Source organism: Sordaria macrospora, chromosome 6 (genome assembly GCF_033870435.1).
Source record: "Sordaria macrospora chromosome 6, complete sequence".
In the NCBI taxonomy this organism is placed as follows: domain Eukaryota; kingdom Fungi; phylum Ascomycota; class Sordariomycetes; order Sordariales; family Sordariaceae; genus Sordaria; species Sordaria macrospora.
Window position 1 is genome coordinate 1334177 of NC_089376.1, and position 22749 is coordinate 1356925.

Below are 22749 nucleotides of genomic sequence, written 5' to 3' on the forward strand. Positions count from 1 at the left end.
CAGGAAGGCATATGCAGTTTCCCCCGTCACGGGCGAAGCGGCTACGCGGGAGAATCTCTCCCTTGCTATTGGAATATACTGGCAGCGCTTCATCGCTAGGATCCAGACCTCGCACTTCTTTTCGTGGACTTGCACGAGAAAAGCCTGGCGCCAGACCCTCTGGCAACAGCACACTGACGGCGGTGGCTCTGCTGACAACCTTACGGGGTTTTTACGGAGTAGAGGGGTGGAGGTTGGCCATGGCCACGATATTGAGAGGGTTACGGTGGACTTGGACAGGCTGGTTCACCGTGCAAGGAGACGGGAGGAGGCCTTGCGGGAGGAGGAGAGCGGGAGTGAGAGTGGAGAGGAGTGATTTCGTCACTTCTTTTATCTTTTTCTTTGTGCTACAGGTTCCGTCATATACTGGCGGCTCGCCCACTAGGCGATTCGATTATAAGTGTTGGGCCGCGTTTACGCTATGGGCAACACATGATTTACATTGGCAGTAGGCCTCGGTTTGCCCTCGGATTAATGGTTTTGGTGGACAATTAGGGCACTGCTCTAAACTTTGTATGCTAGACTCACCGGTGCGGCACGTCTCATGCCCTACGGGAGGCGGAGGTAGACGTTAAAAATAACAACAACAACAACAACAAAGCCTAGCCTACTCAGCTGGGCTTGGCGTAAGTGGAACGGTGCACTCAACGGCGAAGGCAATGGGAAAACGGTTCCAGAAACGGGCGCGGCGTTTTCAGCTGAGTCATCCAAACCCCTGTCAAAAAAACGGCTCCCATAGCTCCAATAGACATGCTTCCCCTCACTGGCTTATCTATGGGAGAGCGGACGGGATCCCGAGTTTTCCAGTGGGTATGGTCGTATGTAGTTGTTGTAATCTGCGGTTGTCCTTATACGGTTTCTGCAATCTGCATGGTCTTCTCGCCGCGCGCTGCTGACTCTGCGACTCTCATAAGTATCATCTTACACCCGCACGGGACTGCATCTAGATTTGCAGTCTTCAGCACTTTTCTGTTTCTCCTGCGTCGGGCAAAGATCATGTTTGCAGCGGCATGCCCCTGACATGGTAGACCTTTCGACGGCCAGGCCAAAAACTTCAATCATTCCAGACAAACACAATTCCGCCCCCATACAACGAACGAAACTGAACAGAAACGAAATGCCTTGAATTTTTGCCATGTCCTGACACGAAGCCCACAGTCCATGAGACCATTTATCCTATATATCCTTCTTCATTAATCATAATACCAAAACCAGGCAGAAACCCGTTCTGTTAACCCAGCTTTTCCAATTCTTTTCGTTTTTTATTACTTCCTATAAACATCACCAGTCCTCTCAATCTCAAACGCCTCATCCTTTCCTCTGCCCTGCTTCTCCAGCTCTCTTACGAGGGGAATAACGTTCTTCCCAAACGCCTCGACCTCCTCCTCATAGTTGAGGAAGCCGGTCAACACCAAGTTGACGCCCAAGCTCTTGAGCAAGACAATACGCTCGGCCACCTGCTCCTTGGTGCCGATCAGCTTGGTCTTGAACCCATCGTTGTACTGAACAAGGTCCTTGAACGTGCTAGTCGCCCACATGCCCTGCTTGTTGCTCGCGGACGCGCCAGCGTTCTGGACCTCCTTCTTGAAGGCCTCAACAGCCTCGACATCGGCCTTGCCCTGGATCTCTTGCAGAGTGCGGATGGCCTCCTCCTCGGTGTCGCGGACAATCACAAACGCGTTGACGGCGAACTTGACCACGTTTTCACGGCCGAACTTCTTGGCGCGCTCCTTCACGTCAGCGATCTGCGTGCGGAATCCCTCCAGGTCCATGCCGTTCATGAAGTACCAGTCCGATACCTCGGCGCCGTTGTTCTTGGCGTCGTCCGAGTTGCCGCCCTGGAAGATCTCCGGGTGCGGGTTGGCGACGGGCTTGGGACTGAGCTTGTAGTTACGGAACCGGTAGAAGTCGCCGGCGAAGGTGAAACCCTCGTCTTCCGGGGCCGTCCAGATCCCGCGGAGACACTTCATGAACTCGTAGGAGCGGCGATAGCGCTCGGCATGGTCGAGCCACCATTCACCGACTGTAGACTGTGTGTTAGCCTCCCTCTCATCTTCTTTCTCAAGGTTTAAAGAAGAACTTACTAGAATGGAACTCGCTCTTGTTCCATCCCGAAACAATGTTCACAGCAATACGTCCATCGGTGTAGTTGTCAATGCTGGCCACTTGCTTGGCAACGACAGCAGGGTTCCAGGGACCGGGAAGAATAGCCGCAATGACCTTGAGCTTCTCGGTGTGGTGAAGGAGAGCCTGAGAGAACGAGACAGACTCGTGCTGGGACGCGGCACTGTACGAGGCAGTGAAGCGGATCTGAGTGAGAGCGTACTCGAAGCCGACGGACTCGGCGGTACGGGCATAGCGGACGTTCGACTTGAGATCCCAGCCGGTGTTTTGGGGGATCTTGGAGACGACAAGACCGCCAGAGACGTTGGGGACCCAGTAGCTGTTTTCACGTTAGCACTGGTGGTTTGCGAATTGTGCAAGACAGGTGCCAACTTACGCAAAGAAGAGCCTATCGGGGTCGCTGTTGAGTGTGTTGGCGTTGGTCATTGTATTTGTTTGGGTGGTGTGCTTGGCAAGGGGGTATTATTGTTTGTTTTGGGAAGGTGAATGCGAAGCGTTGATAACTTTTGAGTGATGGCAGCTCAGGGGCTAGAAAACAAATGGTAAAAGGGGGTCTTGGCTGAAGTGATAAGAGAGCGAGGCTCGATATTCACCATTTCAGCTCGAATGGCGTGCCCATAGCTGCCGTCTTGTATTTATACCACATCACTTCCAAATCCGTGAAGATCTCCATGATCTCCTTGGGTGCGAAGTCGCTCCTCTGTTCAAGAGACGCCGTCGGTTCTCAGGATGGCGCGACCAGATGACGTGATTTGAGTCGCAACCCATCTCATCGCGAAGTGATGGGCTTGGCGTGGGGAAGGTGGAGCTGACGATCCTTTGGTCTTGTTGTTACGGCTTCGGGGCATATGAAAGGCGCTATTCAGGACGCTGACTCCCCTATAAGCTGCATTTCCAGTGAGGGTGAGATCCACTGCAAGAAAGATGTCGGAATGTCGGTATGTAAACAGTTAACTAGTTCTGGTTTGGAGCGGTCCGTAAGGGGTTACCGTGAGAATCATCTTGTTCCCGACTTGGTTTGGAAGGGAGCATTGGCATGATGGTATCATCCGTCGAACTGGTTGCACAATACTGCCCTGCATCTGACGAGTAAACTTACACCAATGACAGAGCTCTGAGACCTCGATGTCGCCGAAAGGGTGGTAGTACGGCAAGGCTTAGTAGCAATGACTTGCCAGAAGCCTAGATCTTGGAGTCCGAAAGCGGTGGTGGTGGTCTGGTACTGAAAATCCGGGCCAAGATGATATCTCGAGGTTCAGCTCCTCCCGAGATCATGAGATGTTGAGCTTCCTTGCTTGCGAAATTTTGATGTCTGAGTGCGCAATTCTGAAACAGAAAGATGACTGGAGGAGGGAGGAAAAACGTGATGGCGCAAGACGAGCCTGTGTAGCCTGGGAAACCGTATAATGGGAGGTGAATCGCCATCTTAACCATCGCCGTCCTGGATTTTTGACACTCACGTCTTTCTCATCTTCGTAACTTTGTCTCGTGATCCCATTGACTTACCTTATACCGAGATCACACCCTCAACATCAGCACGATGGCCTCCTCCGCTACCATCCAGTCCTCCGTCCATCCAACCAGCGACCCATCCATCTATCAAGAATACGAGTCCAAATGGTCAATTCTCCCCGCAGACTCAGCCAACTGGCTCCAACGCGCCAAAGACGTAGCCGCCGTTCTTGCCCCGGACGCCGCCGCCCGTGAAAAAGCCAACAAGACCCCCCGCGCCCAAGTGGCTCTCCTTAAACACTCCGGCCTGCTCAAGATCCTTGGTCCGAAGGAGTACGGCGGCGGTGAACAGCCATGGAGCATGGCGTACCAGGCTATAAGGGAAGTGGCCAAGGGTGACGGGTCAATAGGCATGCTCCTAGGCTACCACCTCCTCTGGGCCTTTTCCGTTTCCATCCTCGGCAGCCCCTCGCAAATCGCCAAATGGACCAAACTCATCACTTCCCAAAACCTCTTTGTGGGAGGCGCCGTCAACCCGCGCGATAGTGATCTGGTCATCACCTCTGACCCTTCCGATAAAACCAAGATCATCTTCAACGGGGGTAAACACTTCACCACCGGCGCGGCCGTTTCAGATTTGATCGTGCTCGAAGGCGCCCTCTCCCCCGAATCCTTCCCTGAGTCTGGACCAGGAGGGGCGCACATCTTCGCCTACGTGCCCACCACCCACCCCGGCATTTCCTTCTCCTTCAACTGGGACGCCATCGGCCTGCGACTGACGGAGTCCGGGTCGGCGCAGATTTCCAACGTTTCCGTCGACTGGGAGGACGCTCTAGGCTGGGACGCCACCACCAAGTCTCCCTTGGAAAACGTTCTGGGAATCCCCTACGCCACCTTGTTGCTTCCTACCATCCAGCTGGTCTTTACCAATTTCTACCTCGGCATCACCCAGGCAGCTCTCGACGCCGCAGCAGGTTACACGCGCAAGAGCACACGTCCGTGGCCTTACTTGTCCGGGGGCGAGCGCGAAACCGTTGCCCCTGCCGAAAAGGCCACGGATGAGTTTTATATCTTATCGACGTACGGTACGCACCACGCCCATTTGTTGGCTGCTACGGCGTTGGTTGATCGGGCTAATGAGGCCGTTTCGGAGCTTTTTGCGGCGTATAATCAGAAAAAGGGGAGTCGGGCGGAATTGACGGCGCAGCAAAGGGGCGAGGTCAGCGAGCTGATTGCGGCTGCCAAGATTGTGGTGACGGATGTTGGGCTGAAGGTAACTAGCGATGTGTTTGAGGTTACCGGGTCGCGGGCGACGGCGAGTAAAGTGGGCTTGGATAGGTTCTGGCGGGATTTGAGGACGCATACGCTGCATGATCCGGTGGCGTATAAGCGGAGGGAGGTTGGGCGGTATGTGTTGTTGGGAGAGATTCCGACGCCTACTTGGTATACGTAACTGTCGACGAGAGTAGAGTGAGCATGCAGTACGGATATGGACGACAATGCCGACGAAGGACGTTGGCGACTGCAAAGTAATGGCTTTGTAGGTCTGAATGCTAGAAATACAAATTGCTTAACAAGTAAGGGATCCCGCACCGGTTTGCTTCGACCCATCCATCGCTGTCGTTCCAATCATAACGTAGACCGTGTTTGTGTGTATCTGTACCTCATCTACTTGTACTCCATAGCAATAATAACCAACCACCGACATATATATCATCTCCAGGGGTATGGTATCGATCAGCGTGCTCCTGCTGGCCTGCTGACAAAGATCTCCTCCGCGTCATCGTCATCGGGATCCTCGATACTTGTCCTCCTCTTTGCCTCTACCGCTCGGTTGATCTTCTTGCCGTCCTCGCCAATAACCAGATCCTCCATCATAGCGTCCAGCTCCTCAGGTTCTTCGGTTATGGTAACATCGCTTCCGGGGCCAGCATTTTCCTTTTGCTTTTCCGAACCCTGCTCGCCCGGCGAAGACGCCATAGCCTCCTTCTCATCCTTCTTTCCGAATCCAGGAGTAGAGAAAGGCCACAGGTTACCGAACGGACTACCGCTTTTGCTGGGATGGACAGGGAGTGGCTTGACCAAGATCTTCTCCCGCGCAGGATCGATGCCAGAGACCATACCACCCGAACCGGGAGAAGGTTCCGAATCTTGACCGTTGCCTTCAACCTCGGGCATGGCAAAGTCTCCAAACTCTTCGTCATCGATATCATCCACCACCTCACCTCCATCACCTCCATCGTCAGATTCACTATCGCGTCCATCCCCGAATCTCTCCGCATCCTGGTTATCATCCCTGCCCTTGTTCTTCTGCCCACCAGGAACCATACCACGCCACCAGGACCCACGATTCCACGCACTGCCTCCCATGCCATTATGAGCCGTGTTATCCATGTCTCCATCATCGCTGCCGGACCCATTACCATCGTTTTCCTCATCCTCGTCTTCGTCCTCATCTTCAAAAGGGTTCCGCAGACGATCGCTAGCAGATTCATTTGGCAGGCTAAATGTACCAGTACCGGTGGAGTTGTCAGCCTGAGCCGAGCCGCCATCTTGTCCGCCATTCGCTGCAGCCTCAGCGTTGCGCTTGTTCATAGCTAGCCTGGCAGCAAGTTGGAGACGCGCACGAGAAGGAGGGATGTTGAGCGGGGGAGGAGGTGGTGGTGGCGGTGGAATCGAAGGTGGGTTCATCGAGTTCGACAGGTTGGCGTTAAGAGGGTCGGTGTAAGCACGGAACTGCATGCTGAATTAGCATATTGTTCGTATCTGGAAGAGAAAGAAAGAAAAGGAAATGGTTAGTGGAATGTGAATCAAGAAAATGTGAGCAACATTAGGCAGGCACGGCGACTGGCAACAGCGTGGCAATACGTGTAAGGGCTTGGAGACAGAGAGAATGCCACCGAGCGGAATGTAGGTAATATGCAACGGTAGAAGGAGCCATGGGGAACAAGAGATAGGATCTTCATGACGTTGCGGCACCCTTGGTGTCACAAAAATTTGACCACGGCCCCGAGAAAGGAGGCCGGATCACAAGAATCCACTTGACTGAGGAGAAGGAGGAAATGAGAGGAAAACGTGTCCGAAGTTGCTAGCCCACTATGTCCTTGGCGCCCTTTTAATCATACAACACCCCCAACCAAAAGAATACTCCTGACAGCTCGGACGATGTGAAGCAGATGAGAGCAACATCGTCGCCAAAGTCTCGGGGATCGGACTCTCATATCCGGTCGGCGTCCTTTGTTCGAGGGGGAGGAAAGTGGATCATCCGGTTGATTTGACAAAGAAAGTGATTGAGCTCGAGTGCGTCTGTAGGACTTGGTTCCGGCCTCGTCCATTGGCCTTCAAAATCGTCATAGAGTGGAGCGTCGATCTCATCAACGCCCCATGCAGGCTCGATAGAACTCTCCTGGGTGTAAGGTTGTGGCATCACTGGTGAAAGTGCCTCGGGGGATCGAGCTGGCGGGGTCGGGTTTGTCTGGGTAGTGGGTCGCTGTGCGAACGTTTCCGTTTTCCAAGCAGCGGCTGGAGAGCAGCCATCAAAGTCGGCAAAACCTTCTTCGAAGTTCTCAAGGTCCAGTCCATAGCTGCTTGGGTCGTCTTCGTGGTTTTGTTCGTCGAAGGGCTCGTTGAAGGTCTCGTTGAAGGTCTCGTTGTGTTCGACATCGACTTCGAAATCAACATCCTTAACATGGTGGACCTCGGCAAGCTCCTCCCCGGCGACGAAGGAGCCGTGGTCGCGTTTGCTCGGAATCAAGGGCTCACTTGAGCCTAGGGGGAACATGTCATGGGGGTGGAGAAGAGATGAGACATAATCAGAATAACCAACCTCGTTGTTAACATCCTCCTCGTTGTCCTGTTCTTCGTCCTCGTCCTCGTCGCTCGAACTGCCAAATCCGCTCATAAGAGTACCAGCGCTGATGGCAAACGGCCCGATCCCATTACCACCCGAACTGTCCGCAACATCCTGTCCTCCGTTCAAGCCTGCCTCGGCAAGGGCATTGGAACCGCCACTCAGACCAAGCGATCCAAGAGCGGAAAGTCCGACACCAGACATACCGGATCCAGAACGGCCCATCAGACTTTCCGGTCGCACACCTCCGAGCACGGCATTGTCGCGTGTTCGGGTGGCGCTAAGCGGGCCTTCAACGTACTCGATCCAATCCCGCGCCATGACCTTCTCCAGAATGCACTCTGTGAGAACTTCGGTCTCGTGGCGCTCAGTAAACTTGACCACCTCCTCAGCGATGAGGGTCAAGTGTCCCATGTATCCCATACGGGTCTTCCTCTCGTTCTCGGACTTCTCGCTGGCGAGCTGTCCACCAATGATTTGGTTGGTGATGTCGGCCGTCTCGAAGAGGCTGATGGCCAGCTTATGGTTATAGCTATCCTTCATAGGGCCGTTAAATACCTGCTGCACGATGTCGTAAACCACGTTATGGAGGAAGTTGTTCCACGGGTAAGAGAAGAAGAAGCTCAAGATCGTGGGGACAATCTTGTATTCGACAAACTGCATCTTGAGGTAGTCGCCCACTACAAGCTCGTGCTTCTTGTCAGCCTGAGAAGCGTCATGGGTGATGGTGGCATCAGGGCCACTCTGTTCGCCGGTAGACACTTGACTAGTCTCCGCATGCTCCTCCTTTTCAGTGACCTGCTTAGGCTCCGAGGCGTCTGTTGTTTGCGCAGAGGTCGAAAAGAGTGGCGCGGGAGTGTCATCCGGGTGGGGAGACATCTCTTCTGGAGCTACGGGCTTGTCCAAGCCGCCGCCAAGCTCCAACTGAACGTCCTCGGAAGCCTTAGGATCCGAATCACTTCCTTCCTTGCTGGTAGAGGTTTCCTCTGTCTTGTCTCCAGCGTCGCTCTGTCCTTCGGAACCAGAAGCTGTCCTGATAGGCACGAATGCCGTCTTGGTGGGCGAAAGAGGCGCAACCACAAGGTTGGGGTCATCGAACTTGATGGGTGCTGTATCCTCCATGGGATTATGGAGGTCGCGAACGCGCAGCCTGGGAGAGCTCAGCGGCTCGTCAACAAAGTCGTCCTCGTCCTTATCCAGGAATGACGATGTTGGGCCTGGCAAGGTAACCTCGGGAAGCTCCTCGATGCCGTGCGTGATGTCCTCGTCGGTTGTATGCGTGACCTCCTCAAAGCCATCATCATCTGCCGACGTGTTGGTGACTCCCAGCTTCCTGCCGGTATCCGCCGGGGAAGAGTGCGACGAGCGCATGGTGATATCTTCCGCTGCGGATGGGGGTTCCTGCTCCCTGACAGGCACGAGCCGGCCCTGCGTGCGGAGAACCTGTCGCTGAGCATCACGCTGCGCGATAACTTCCTCAGCGCCCACCTCATTCAGCAAGCCCATGTTGCTGCAATGGAGCAGCTCGGCCATCAGCTCGCATGTCTTGAACCTGTCGAACCCCAGCGGCTCGATATGATCACCAAACGTGGAAGTGAAGCGCTCCTTTTGCGCAGGGGCGTTCATGATGAGGTTCGCGAAATCCGGGATATGATTGGCAAACATGCGAAGCAAGGTTCCAAGATAGATCGGGTCGCGGGTTGAGGGGGTCGAGTTGGGCTCGGTTGCCTCTGGGTCGTAATCGGAATTGTTCTTTCTAATTACTTCGATAACGATGCCCACACCACACGTGAGGGGGTTGCCGCCACCAAGCATGTACTTGATCAACTGCTCCACGCAGGGCTTCGAGACAAGTTGTCGTGTGAGCTCATTCGGTCCGATGCAGGTCTGTTCATTCTGCGAGGCATTGGCGGAGACAGTGATGATGGCCTTGATGAAATCGGCGGCGGAAGTCTGGGTTGCCCAGCCATGCTCTGGGCCGAGGAAAGAAAGCAGAGTAGGCATAACGTCTTGGGTATAGAGCCACTGGATAATGACTATTAGCAAAAGAAAGATCCTAAAACGGGGTGTGATCCACTTACCTCGACTATACCATGTCCAGCCTCGGTTCTTTCCAAGCTGATAATCCTCAGCAGCAGGTCCATAACCATGGGGCAATCGACGTGCTTGAGCATATCGGGAACCGCATTGTCGAGAGATTTGAGAAGGTCGATCATTTCTTCGGTCTTCCTATCGAACAAGGACTCGTTCACCTTGGTGAAGTAGCTGGCCTGAAGGGGATCGAGCGGGGCAGGGCGCTTCAAGAATTGCCAGAACTCGCGCAGCAGGTCTTTGCTCTCCATAAGAGCCTCGAATATTGACCAGTTGTCCGACGACAAAATCTCGGCCGCGACAAAAGCATAGCGATTCCGTTTCTTTTCGACGGCGGTATCATCGTTGCTTGCATCGGTGGCCCGTGATGAAGCGCGGGGTCGAGCAAAGGGTAGGGCGATACCCTTCTGGTTTTCGTCTTCCTCATCCTCGTCGTTTTCAGCAGCCGCCACGGGCTCCAGCTTGGGAGCGACAACGTATTCTAGCAACCTCTTGAGAACATCCTGGTCGCGGAGATACTCGACAAGCTTCGCGTTGTGTTGCTTGAGCTCTTGGATCAAGTCGCTCTCATCAAGAAGCTCCTCAAGGGCAAAGTCGCCGCGGTCGAGGATGTTGTCTATTGTGCTGGCAACAGCGTAGCCGCCGAACCGCCAGAACATGTTGGGCGAATGTTATGAGTTCGTCGGGGCGCCAGCGGTGGGGAGCACTGACACCGGACACGATTGAGGTGACTCTTGACGGTTGTATGCAAGTTCGGGGGACGGGCATGCGGCGGGGTTGAAAAGCGGGTGGGATGCGAATTGCGGATTGACCGGATTATTAGGCCGTCCTGGTCGGATGTGGTCTAGCCTAGCTCGGATTTTTCGTCTAATGGCTTTGGGGGGTATCGAATCGGGGTATGAGCCTGTAAATCGATCGGGCAAAGGGTATCTTAATGTTTAAGACTGCAATAAGGAGTAGAACGCGTTAGCTTGTGGAGCGAGGCCAGAACAGCAGAGGTGAAGGTAGAAGTTGGATCATGATAGTAGCGATGATGTAAGATGAGCGACGAGCATTGCCCCAGTCCGGCCACGCTTTAGGAAGGGGGGAGCAGTCTCGAGAGAGCGAGGACAGGGCAAGAAGGGTCCGCTGGTGGCGGCAGGCGCGTAGGAGCAGGTAGCCTTGGGGATAGGGGCAGCACAAGGTCTCTAGAGGGGACTGGAAGGGAAGGGCTGAGCTGAAACAGATACAGGGCAGGGGGGCACGTGAAATGACTGGCTGGGACGATGTTTGGCGCCGAGGGTCGAAGGGTAGAAGCACCTTCTCCAAACCATTTGCTGTTGGGGATTCAAGGGGTCCAGGAGCAGCTTGCATTTTTCAGCCGAACCAGTTCGCACACGCGACACGTATGTACACAGAGGAATGGGTAGAGGTAAGGCAGTTGCTAGAAGTGTTGTTGTTGTTGACGGGGTAATGGTGATGATGGTGATGAGGGGCGATCGTGGTGTTGACTTGGTGGTTGTGACGATTGGTGACGGGACGGGGGGGCACGGGGCAACATCCCACACTCACAGGACGGGAGGGTAGAGGAGGGGAAGCTGTGCTTGGCTGCGACGAGCCCTGGCTTGCTGCCCTGCGTCGAGAACGTGGACGGGGCAGGGCGACGGCGGGCACGGCACTGGGGACAAGGGAAGTGGACTGCAGTGGCCCGGACTCGGGAGGCCTGGGCCAAGAAGGGGGCTTCGTCGGACGTCGAGGGCGAGGGGTCTGAGAGAGGGGACCAGACAGAAAACACGTACAGAAATCTTTTGGTTGTGATGAACGAGACAATCAAACCGCAGCACGGCTGTTGATCTGACTACCCGGGTTGAGAACTTGAGAAAGAAAAGGTGTTGCCGTCATGAAGGATCAGGGACAGGAGCAATCAAGGGCGCGTGGGCAAAAGGTTGGCACGTTGGGTTGATTGTTTGTTGAAGGGGTTCTGGGGTAGATTCAGCCGAGATTCCAGATTCCAGATTCCAGATTCCAGATTCCAGATTTGTTGATGTTGACGCTGACGCTCTTGTCCGCCCGAGTCAAGTCTGCGAAATTGGAATGGAGTGGGCGATGGGCTTGGTCACGCTTGATTACGTCTCGCCTTCTCCACAATGCTGTCTAGGAGAGCTTGTCATTGGTTGATTCTGTTGGGGCTGGGCGCTTGGGCCAGCCTTGGTCTGCGCTTTTCGTGAGAATGAGAACGGAACTTGGTTCGGAGTGACATTCTTATCGCTCTTTATCAGACGGCATCAAAACAGTCATGTTGATCTCTTCCACTTACTTCACGTCATGACGAGATCTTTCATCGTGAACATGTGGTTGTTCATTCATCTTATATCAATGAATTAGTTTTCCTGATTTGTCCATCTAAAAGCGCCCCGTCGTGTCCTCCGATAAGCAGCCCGTCAAAGTCGTCGACAACGTCAAGATGTGAGGATACCTCAACTCCCAGCTCCTGCCGAACTGTGGTCGACCCGACCGTTAACATGCGGCCGTCTGTTCCTTGGGCTCATCAGCGTTGCTCCCTTGGTGTCATGTCCCAAGGCAACCGACGCCAGCCAAGCTCAGGCACCAGCGATCCCACCATCCATCCAATCTTCGGTCCTCTCCGGCGAAAGGAACTTACAAGTACTTGAGGAAGCAATCTGTCGCGCCGCCCATTCGCCATGTTTCTACCCCTGGCTCAGCACGTGTCGACCAGAGATGGCATGCCACGGGCAGCCGCCAGCCCCCAGATCCCGAAGCGCCAACACAGGAGTCAATTCTCTGTTATCTAATATCTTATCTAAACCGCACGTCAGGTACCCAAAAACTTTGTCACTCGCACAACACACCATCTCCTGGTGTAATTCTAGCCGTGGAAGACTTCTGGCCCGGTATTGAAATAGTCAAGTATTATATTGTTCAATTTCTACCGGATATGCACCTCAGACAGCTGGGGTTACGATGGTTCCGTTGCCAGCCAGGTACAACTGGAACCCGAGATCAAAGGTGAGAGATCCAGAACGACTTCAGCGCAAATACAACTTATGGTCTAAGACATGGTCAATCGCATACTCACCCGACAATTCAATGATGAGGAGAAGATGGTAACTAGGAAAAAAGAAAGAAAAAGAAGGAACGGAAGAAATCGTCCCCAGGTTGGAGATGGCTAGCCATCCGAGAATCTACAGAGAAGTAGACGACTACACCTCATTTTTCTCCGCGGACGCAGTGCCGGGATACATATCTTCGTCTATGATCTCGATATGAAGCCGCATATACATCTTCCGTTCATTGTAGCGTGTGTAGGCAAAGATGGTTCCTCTCATCGGCCTGTATTTGCTGCGTATCGTAGCATCCTTTTCAGTAAGGCGATGGCTCTGTGGCTTATCAGCGCCTGATGCTGGTAGAAAGTCCACCGTCGTCAAGTCGTATTTGGATCCGACGAGAAAGTGCGTGGGATCACTGTAAGTACGACCGTCAAGATCCCAAACATGACCATCGGCTCGGCACCCCCCGTTGCGGTACCGGAAAACGATGCCCAGGCAGGCTCCCTCAGAGATGATCCCTTCATCAAGATAATATACCCGGGCTTCTAACACTTCCGAAAGTGGTGCGTAAGTCACAAGCCCGTTGAAAGGAACGTTGTGAATGCCAGGCAGTCTGGAGCATTGGCAGGTTCTAATATTGCTTTCGGTGAGACTCCGAACATCATCGGGCGGTGTTCCTATTCCTTCGGAATTGTCAAGGTCGTGTTTTGTTGCGAAAATAATGTTGTCTTCATGAAGCCCACACCCTTGGCCGTACACCAACGCTCTAGGTTTAGTTTTGCTCCAAATCACCGGTGGCCTGCTATCTGGGTCTCTCCCGTACTGAGGACGCCCAATACTATCATGAGTGCTCAGATTTATGATAATGTCCCCCGTAAGACGCATGCGAACAAAGATGCGACTGTTCTCGTGCTCAATAATGCCGATGTTAAGAATTTCGTCTCCTGGGGCAATTGGCAGGTAGCACAGATGCCTCGTTTTGAGCTTCTGGACAACATCCGAGTCGTAATGACCAGTTTCATTGTTGTAATGGGCAAAGATTGATCTGAGATCCGTCTTGTGGCTGAACATAAAAGTCAAGCCAGTGACTGATTTGAAGTTGAGGATGTGGCTCGTAGAGATTCCTTTGTGAACGGGGAAGTATCGAGAGAGCGGAGGCCCAAAACGCTCGGTAATTAGGCGTGTGGTATGGGCCGGGGAAAGCGGAGCTGGCGTATCCCACATCGGTAGTTCGAACTTGTAAAACTTTGGAAAACGGAGACAGAGAAAGCCGTTCTTTACACAGGCAGTACATTCACGTAACGTTGAAACATTCTCGACGATAAAGCCAACATTGTTGGACCAACCCCCAATGAAGGAAGGATGGCGAGGAAGCCCCTGAATCTCCTTGATGCCACGGTTATCAACCTTGATACGCATGACCGACTCCACGTTATTGGTAGGATACACGTGCTTCCAATCGGAGGGGAGAAGCAAGTCTCCTCGCTCCAAAGTCCGGATATCAACCAGAGGGATCTCTGTGAAAGTTTGATCGGGTAGTGAAGCGAGTTGCAGGGCCAAAGTATAAGTCAAGATAGCTCTCCATAGGAAGACACCTGGCGAGGAATATTCGTGAATGAGCGGGACAAGTTCGGTCGGACAAGTAGCCAGTTCAGGCAGACCGTACGCGCGGGCAACTTCCCTGATGGCCACTTCAGACATGTCGTAGACCGTAGGACTTGTGACTTTGTAATAATACGGACGGGGACCAGGATATCTCGCTACAGAAGCCAGCCAGAGTCTTTCCCTGGCTAACTCTGGAGAAAGCGGACAGGCGTGGGGAAAGGTGACATAGCAATCGTGGTGATAAGCGATGGCGGTGTAGCGTGGGACAATATCGAAGGGCCAGCTCTCACGCTTGACCGAGGGGAGTGGTCTCCAGGGAGGGTGGGTATGGTAGAGGCACCATTTGTCGTCCACAATGGTATAGGCAGACTCAACTGTGTATCCGAAGTGTGAGCTAGCGGAGCGAAAGAAGGATGGGAATGGGTCTATGTGGCCAACGTAGCTAAGCTGGCCCTTCAAGCCATACAGCACTGTGATGAGCGATTCCGGTTGATCACCACCTGATTCCGGTTTGTCCATATCGACGAAACAGGCTCCGCAGCAGGGCAAGACCCGTAAGGCCTCCGTACAGTCTGCGTCTGGACCCCCATAGGAAGGGTAGGACGGGGGGTCGCGGGGTTCAATCAGGGCTCGAAATGCCGACCTCAACCTCTGGTGGCGATTTGAACCCGGACGACGAGTTGCTTGCGGATCTTGCTCAGAGGCGTTTTGCAAGTCGTTGGAGGTGACGTTGGAAGAGTCATTGGAAATATGATTGGAAGTGTCGTTCGAAATGTCCTAAGGAGGAGAGGAAGAAGGCTCTCAAGTGTCACGTGTTGAGACTTGAATTTCAGTCATGAATCTCTGGCGGCGAGCTGATTTCGAGAGCAGACGGGCGTAACTTTGGGCGAGACCCGGAGCATTTGGTGCAAGATCCCGAGAGCCGTTGGATGAGTCGTACGCAGAGTCGTTGGAATTGGTATTGGAACTACCGCCAGAAGTATTGTTCGAAGTGTCGTTAGAGGAGAAATTGGAAGGGATATTGTGCGAGGTGTTGGAAGAGCCGTGGGGAGTATTGTTGGAAGTGTCGTTGAGAGTGTCCTTGGAATTCGCACCGGCGTCCATTTTAAGTATTAGTTATCTTTTGCGGCTTCGAAAAAATGGCACATCAGTCAGGCAGAAGATAAGCGAGGAGAACCAGCCGAAACTAACAACGACAATTCTGACTGACTGATCGGAGGTCGAGGGAAGAACGAAACAGGGCAATGCCTTGTAGAGTCTTGGAATAAATGCAAACTAAGAGCAAAGTTGGCCAGGACTGCCAGAGATATCGAGTTTCTTTTTTGAGATGAGATGTGTAGTGGACGGTGAGGACCTCCATGGTTTGGACTGATAATTCTTGTCTAAAGGGGTGGCTGGATGTTTGTGGTAAATTACGCAACGTACGTGTATGTACGTACACTGTACCAGCTGTATCCTCCGCTGAGTGGACATGAATTGATAGGGCTGCATGGGGGATTCACGGGCTCCGCACAACGGAGTGGCCCGCAGTTCAGGAACCAATACGTGATGGTAAGATTGTATGGTAACATTGACGACCTCCTTCCCTCGTTGACAAAACAATTTTAATTTCGGTTCAGTACTATCGTGGCAGTCACGATCAAGCATCGCACTACCAATTCCCACCCTTGCTTTGCCAGATTTTCCACCCATTCAAACATTCGACGGCGGCGGCGGTGACCAGGCCCGGAATCCCAACTCCTCATCGGAAACATTTCTTCGATGTCTTCCTACCGAAAGCTCCCTCGTCAGCATGATTCCGCCCGACTCTCTCCAGGTTCCCGGCATCTCTGGAGCCTCACGCAGGAACTGTTCCAAAGAAAACTGCTCCATTGAGACTGTACCGGGTCTGACGGCATCATTGGCTTTTGGGTTGGTTTGTCTCCGGGCAAGAGGCACGTCGTCGTCCGTCTCATTGCCATCCATGCGAACCATTGTTGACTCGGAGGTGGCCAGCCGTGTGCCCCGGGTTCCGCTGACGCAACTGGCGGTGTTTCCTGCGGAGTGTGCTCGCTTTTTCTTGAAGTAGTGTTGCACCGCTAGACGACCAAATGGGATGGAGATGGCAATGATGGCGACACCTAGCTCGGCAGACTCCCAAACCACTAGATCTGCTGCCGCGTCTGGCTCATGTCAATAGGTTAGTCATGATCACCGAGTTTGACAAGAAATATGGCTAACCAACATGTGAAGTCATTCTCCAGATCCGAACCTTTGATGTACGTCGTCTTGATGGCAGCAACAATACCGGTCCTAGACACCATCCTCTCGTCAGCACGGCAATCAAAATCCACGACCAGGTTTCCAGGAACACATACAAAAGCCCGAGGCTCAAGACAATACCGAGGAGTATCTTTTCTGTTCTCTTTACCTGAAGGTGCCAAATGATGGACCAAGGAAGAACCACCAAAGCAAGATCCGTCACCGCCGACCATGCTAATGTGCAGTCAGTTAGTCAGGGGCTTCTTCCTTGGGTGAGGCCCAAACTTTGAAAAGAAGAACCACATGCATGGGCAGCAAACTCACCTCCCGAAAAGGACCAATACCGACATAACACATTAATATCCCAACACGTCCCCTTGATCATCGGATTCCACCTTTTTTGGACAGGCGTGCACGAAACAAAGATGAAAATGCCCGACAACAGCTTCGTTATCAGCACCGACACGGCCACGAACACGAGCGACCACCTCTGCCACTTCTTGCGGGCGATGTTGTAGAGCGTGAGGCAGATGGACGCCTTGGCCACTGCGATGCCGAGAAAGACAAAGAAGCCGCCGCTGAATACTATCCGGGCGGAGGTTATGGCGTCTTGGAGAAGCTCGATGTTCCAGATGTGCTGACCGAACCCGCGGCTGATGGCTGTGGCGGTGAAGATGGCGCCCGAGAGGAGGATGAGCTGTGGGTAAAGGTAGGTAGATCTGTTAGGATATCGGTTGCTAACTTCGGTTGGTCTTGGTGTGACATGAACAACTTACATAGGAAAATCCCAACAACAGGTCGTCAACGCCTAGCTGCTTGGCGTAGCGGTGCTTGCAGTAGAACCTGAAGCCCATGGTGATGCCGGCTAGGGAAACCAGTACGCTGAAGGTGACGATCAGGCGGGGGACCGCCGAGTCGGTATCAGTGGGATAAGTCATTTTGGTGAGTGTCTTCGGGATCTCATGCCACTGATGGTTGAGGCCATTACTCTTAGTGGTAGGAATACGAGGAGGAGAAGAGAAGTAAACAGCTTGAAGACTGCCAACAGGAACATAAGAAGGTAGAAGATCCTAGGTGCAATGCGTCTACCTGGGAACTCTCAAAGGCGTTGTGCGCCTCATCTTTCCATATCTAGAATTTAGGTAGTTAGTCTCTTGGTCGTGAATCATTGGAATGATCCATTGAACTTCTTGATAAAATATGTTCATTCACCTACCAGGCACCCAGCCAAGCTCTATTCATCGGTGATTGTTATACTTTACTCCCATAGACATAGATCGCTTAACTGCTCTCTTCCTTTTCAAGCCCCTCCATCAATCAGACCACGACGTCGTTGGAAGCAGTTAAAAAGGGATGATGAACAAAAAAAGAAACGCAACGGGTTAGGTAGGTTTAGACATCAGGCGGGCTAGGCGGGCTATCCCGTCCGCGGCGCCACCGTTGGTTATTTCCACGCGATTTCATTGTCCGACAATGTGTAAGTGGAATGGAGCCGGTCATTGTCTGGAAAAGCAAGCAATCATTAGGGTTGCATCAACGGTTGGAGTTAGCCGTATGGACAACGCAAACAAAAGGGATACCTAGTCAACCGTTGCCGAACGGTCCTGTGTGTCCATTGGCGGTGCGACACTATCTCCCAAGACGAATCGCTAGAAAAATAGCATATCGCATCAGAAAAGGCCAAGCCGGTGATACACGCCAACAGATGAACCGCTTGAGCTGCTTCTGCTTCGTGTTGGCGGCATTGAGGAACAGGTCAGGTATGCGCGAGCGTAATTCAATGATGCCCACCCAGCTCGTGACGTGGAGTATCGAGGACTTATGAATAAGATTGTGATAGGGGAAAAGGTTTCCATGATGTCTTTCTGTCTGCGCCAGGAAAAGATGGCTGGCTGGCTGGGTCTTGTATCGCCCATATCCCATATCATCACCCAAGTGGACCTGTGACCTATTACCTACCATAGTTCCGCAAGTATCCATCCATCCATCCATCCATCCATCCAGGAGGCTTTCTGATTTTCGATTTTCGTGGAAACAAGCTGATGGGACCATCTTCTATACTTCGTACCGGATCCGACTTGCTGGTGATGGGTTGGTTCACTCTGGTTGTTCACGTTGGGTGCAGGTATGACATGTATTTAGGTAAACATCATAGGCTGGTTGTCCTTTGTTCTGTTTTTTAACACTCAGACGGTGGGACGGTGTTCGAGTGGTGATGGCTTGCACTGCATCAGTTTCACAATGATTTGAGCGATAATCTCTATTGAGCTTCGTTTGAATGCATCTTAGTAAGGTAAGTGGCTCAAAGTTCCAATGACGGAAAACCATCCATCGGCGCTTCGATTCCTGCCTCATGTGCTCTTGGGGCCCTTCCACGCAATCGTTTTGCGATCCTTATATTAACTGCGGTGCATCTTGAGGCATCTGTGTTGGCCAGCGCGTTTGAACTACATTTTTTTCTTCTTCCAAAACTAAACAGACACTGATTTTCCTGGGTATCATCCATCTACTGCGACAAGTCGTCACCCCAAACCTCCTTGGCAATCTCGACCTCGAGGCGCACCTTGGCCCACTGCTCCTCCACCGTCAAGTCGTTTCCTTCCTTGGTCGAGCTGAAGCCGCACTGGTGCGACAAGCAGAGCTGGTCCAGGCCCTTGGGGCAGTATTCCGCCGCCTCCTTCAGCCTCTTGATCATCTCCGCCTTGTCGTCCAGCTCGGCCTTCTTGCTCGACATAACGCCCAAGACCACAATCTTGTCCTCGGGCAGGTGACGGAGCGGGGAGAAATCGCCGGATCGCGCATCGTCGAACTCGAGGAAGTACACGTCGACGTTGAGCCCCTTGAAGAGGGTCTCGGCCACGGGCTCGTAGCCGCCCTGGGCGAACCACTGCGAGCGGAAGTTGCCGCGGCACAGGTGGATGCCGATGGTCATGTCCTTGGGCCGCTTGCTGATGGAGGCGTTGATGATGTCGACGCACTGCTTGGTCAGCTCGGCGGGGGTCTTGCCGTGGCGCTGGGCGGCTTCCTTGCTCATGCCCTCGTCACAGAGGTAGGCCAGGTTGGTGTCGTCCAGCTGGACGAAGCGGCAGCCGGCGGCGTACAGGTCGTCGAGCTCGGCCTGGTAGGCCTTGGCGATGTCATCGAAGAGGGGTTCGAGCGTGGGGTAGGCGTCGGCGTCGATGGCGTCGCGCCCGCCGCGGAAGTACACCATGGTCGGGCTGGGAATGCACACCTTGACGGTGACGGTCTGGCTGGCGCCCGACGAGGCCTTGACGGCCTCCACCTGCTGGTTCACGTAGTTGAAGTCGTCGACCTGGATGGCGTTCGGGTGGCCCAGCTTGCCGACAACGACGAGTCGGGGAGGAGTCATGCCGTGCGAGGTGACGTTGGTGGACGCGACATGGCCGCGCTTCTCGACGCCGGCCAGATGCTGGAGGAAGTCGATGTGGAACCACGCGCGGCGGTATTCACCGTCGGTCACGGACTGGAGGCCGTTCTCGATCTGTTCCCGGACGACGATAGCAATGTGCTCGTCCTCGACCTTGCGCAAATCCTCGGCGGTGGCGGCCTGGCTCTCGACCTTTTCACGGGTCTCGAGGATGGCCTTGGGGCGGAGGAAGGACCCGACGTGGTCCGCGCGGTAAACTCCGGCCGGAAGAGGCATCGTTGAGTGGTTATATGTGTGTCGTGGTGGGAACGGCCCGGGTATATTGGATTCGATTCGATGTGATTCCGTGTTGGACAGCTTCGGACCCAGTATGTACCAAGGTTTCGAGAAGCAAGAGGGTGTGACTGTGAGCTGCTGAAAGGCAAGGCGGCTCGATATGGGCGTCTCTTTTGCTATATAACACTTGTTCACATGGCTGCCTACCGACATCCAGTCATTCCCAGATCCACCTATCGTGTTATTTGGCGAGCAATACGGGGCCAACCGGCGGGAGGAGGCTCATGTCGAAGGGTCCCGTCCTCGGGGTCCGGTTATCCATATTGGGGAGGGTCTTTTGGTGAAAAGGAGCATTGCCGTGTCCAGCTTCAGCTCACAGAGTCCAAACAACCATTGCCGTTGTGCGGGGTAGGAGGCGATGTTGCTTTGGAGGATCTGGGCGTGGGCAAAGCTTTTCCGGAGGAACGATAACCCCCAAGCTTTGGGAGGTGTTGTCGGCGACTCGGCCCCGTTTTGCCAGTCAAACCCCTTTGGCGGCTCGTGATGTCGTCATTCAAGGAGAGTGGAGGTCGGTTGGCGATAAATCGGACTGCCGAAAAACAGTTGTTGGACTCAGACGGGGATGCGGAAAGTCGGGAAACTAGCCCACCAGTCCACGCCAGCACATACGGGCTCCAATGGACACGGTGGAGTATTTCAAGATTCTCGGGGCAGTCCGATGGGAGAGCAGTCATACCGCCGGCATTGCGATATCGGCTGCGACTGATTGAAACACCAGGGACCTGGAAGTAGGAGACAATTTCAACCAAGTACAGCGCGCGAGCTTCACCTTTATATCCTGGGGTTTTTGACTGGCAAAGCCCGGCAAATGTCGTCGTGATCGGGGGGTCTTTGGTGTTGATGTCCGGCTCCGGGGTTTCTGTCCAGGACCCCCGCCCCCGCTCTACCGCACCCCACTTTCCGATTTACCGGAACCTAAGCGAATGACTGAAAAGTGGAGGGCCCAAGCCGGGACAAGCATTCACCTGCAAGAGTGGCACGCATGGCAGTTCCCGCTCCCGCCTTTGACGACGGGCACTGCGACGACCTGTTCCTGAATTGCATCTTCATCCATCGATATTGACATCGACACCAGCGAATCACCTCAGGTTCACCATTTTTTTCTCTTTTTTTTTTTTTTGTTTTCAGTCAATTTCTGCAGACGCTACCAACCGTTGCCTGCCAGCAGCTATCCCGTTAATCGGAACTGAAGACATCCCCCCTGCCGGCGGCCGCGGTCTTCTGCATCTTGTGTCACCTTCTTTCACCGAACTGGCGTGTCACGGTACTGTATGTATCACGACATCACCTCCAAAAAGATGATCCATTCTCTACCTCCTTGGGCCCTTTTGAAGAATCAACATTCCGATGGAGCGTCTTCCATTCCTCGGTTTTCCACAATATTACAATATTGCTTTCAATCAGCGGCACGATCCCGTCAATCTTTTTTGGTGTGCTCCCTTTTTGTCCCACGGCGGTCACTGTTACTCCAAAACCAGCCCTCTAGGGTTCCGCTCTTTACCCCTTAACACAACGTCTTGGATAATTGACAACAAGGCTTAGGTCGGTATTGCATGCAGCCTTTTGTGTTTCTGTGTTCAGTTACCACCCCTGACGGCCGGCCATTTATTGTTCTTTTTCAGGCAATTGGCAAAAATGCCACGATGCTTGTCTCGGGGCTCCTCCCATCAGCGCTCAAGTGGAATCCTTCTTCCACATCCATCGGTCGGTGATCGGAGCCAGTCTAGCCAGGTCCCTCCCAGCCGTACCAGCCTCACTAGCTGTACACCCTCCCCAATTCGGCTTTCATTGTCTCAGCGCACGTTCGTCTGTCTCCCTATGGTATTTGAGGTACAGTAGTCTCACTTTGCCTTTTTGTCTTTGGGAGGATTCGGGTTACTCAAAATCTGGTTTCGGCACTCCTGGAAACAACTGGAACAAAATTAACAAAAAAGAAGCGGTGTGTTTTGAGCTCTTCTTTCCTTTTTCAAAAACCTCCGATCAAAGCAAAACAGGAAACAGGAGACAGGAAACATGCATGTCCATGTCCATGTCCATGTCTTGTTCAAGTTGTCCAAGACCAGGGGCAGGCAGATTTCTTTGTTCTTGTTGTTTCTTTTTCCCAATTCGCTTCCTCCTATTTCGGAGCACGGCAGCAGGCAGCCCGGGCGCGGATACCTGTGACACTTCTAACACTCGAGCGAGAGCGAGAGCCGAGAAAAGAAGCGAGGAAAGAAATGTCCCTATCTGACGGGACATTTGGCGGTTCAAGTGGCTGTCAAATGTGTGGCGCGGATTTCTTGTTGACTTTTAGTGCGCTAGAGAGAAATTTTCTAAGCGCTCGCTAAGTAACGACGGGCCATGGGAGTCGGCGGGAACAAGGTGGACAGCGCTAGCGTAGTGCGGAAAACGCCACAGTCTCGGTAGATGCCAGATGGATGCCCTGATCGAAAATGCTTGTCTTCAACAACGCTTGGAACCGACAACCGCGAGATCACTGGTGAAGAAGTGGTGAGACAGGTAGTGCGTGGATTGCCGTACCGGACTGAAGGCGTGGAACGGAGGTTTCTTTCTCCCTTTGCCCCTCCTTTTGCTAC

At 53.3% G+C, this 22749-nt stretch overlaps 6 protein-coding genes across 6 annotated transcripts; 1 reads left to right on the top strand and 5 right to left on the bottom strand.

The window, feature by feature from the left end:
• Window positions 1–967: 967 nt before the first annotated feature.
• On the bottom strand, window positions 968–2589 carry SMAC4_06017 (uncharacterized protein; the record flags this gene model as incomplete). Its single annotated transcript, XM_003349274.2, has 3 exons — window positions 968–2062; window positions 2124–2482; window positions 2540–2589. 3 exons carry the CDS (start codon window positions 2587–2589, stop codon window positions 1305–1307), a joined length of 1167 nt encoding a protein of 388 aa, XP_003349322.1. The 3' UTR covers window positions 968–1304.
• Window positions 2590–3703: 1114 nt separating this feature from the next.
• Window positions 3704–5068, top strand: SMAC4_06018 (uncharacterized protein; the record flags this gene model as incomplete). Its single annotated transcript, XM_003349275.1, has 1 exon — window positions 3704–5068. One exon carries the CDS (start codon window positions 3704–3706, stop codon window positions 5066–5068), a length of 1365 nt encoding a protein of 454 aa, XP_003349323.1.
• A 131-nt stretch (window positions 5069–5199) lies between these two features.
• Window positions 5200–6357, bottom strand: SMAC4_06019 (uncharacterized protein; the record flags this gene model as incomplete). Its single annotated transcript, XM_066090378.1, has 1 exon — window positions 5200–6357. One exon carries the CDS (start codon window positions 6355–6357, stop codon window positions 5353–5355), a length of 1005 nt encoding a protein of 334 aa, XP_065947443.1. The 3' UTR covers window positions 5200–5352.
• Window positions 6358–6832: 475 nt separating this feature from the next.
• Window positions 6833–10603, bottom strand: SMAC4_06020 (uncharacterized protein; the record flags this gene model as incomplete). The annotated part of the gene is made up of 2 exons (XM_003349277.2): window positions 9547–10603; window positions 6833–9490 (listed from the first exon to the last, which is right to left on the bottom strand). Exons 1-2 carry the CDS (start codon window positions 10213–10215, stop codon window positions 6833–6835), a joined length of 3327 nt encoding a protein of 1108 aa, XP_003349325.2. The 5' UTR covers window positions 10216–10603.
• A 5168-nt stretch (window positions 10604–15771) lies between these two features.
• SMAC4_06022 (uncharacterized protein) lies at window positions 15772–17600 on the bottom strand. Its single transcript, XM_066090379.1, has 5 exons — window positions 17226–17600; window positions 16774–17146; window positions 16566–16683; window positions 16433–16500; window positions 15772–16370 (listed from the first exon to the last, which is right to left on the bottom strand). Exons 1-5 carry the CDS (start codon window positions 17385–17387, stop codon window positions 15901–15903), a joined length of 1191 nt encoding a protein of 396 aa, XP_065947444.1. The 5' UTR covers window positions 17388–17600; the 3' UTR covers window positions 15772–15900.
• A 1099-nt stretch (window positions 17601–18699) lies between these two features.
• SMAC4_06023 (uncharacterized protein) lies at window positions 18700–20326 on the bottom strand (the record flags this gene model as incomplete). Its single annotated transcript, XM_003349280.2, has 1 exon — window positions 18700–20326. The coding sequence occupies one exon, from the start codon at window positions 20324–20326 to the stop codon at window positions 18956–18958; it is 1371 nt and encodes a 456-aa protein (XP_003349328.2). The 3' UTR covers window positions 18700–18955.
• Between the last annotated feature and the right edge of the window lie 2423 nt (window positions 20327–22749).

What these genes read in the sequence shown, in the direction of transcription:
- SMAC4_06022 (XM_066090379.1), bottom strand. Translation starts at nt 17,387, where the DNA reads ATGACTTATCCCACTGATACCGACTCGGCGGTCCCCCGCCTGATCGTC. An exon ending in GTATTGGTCCTTTTCGGGAG is followed by an intron (nt 16,684 to 16,773) that starts GTGAGTTTGCTG and finishes ACTGCACATTAG; the next exon opens with CATGGTCGGCGGTGACGGAT. An exon ending in GTCTTGAGCCTCGGGCTTTT is followed by an intron (nt 16,501 to 16,565) that starts GTATGTGTTCCT and finishes GATGGTGTCTAG; the next exon opens with GACCGGTATTGTTGCTGCCA.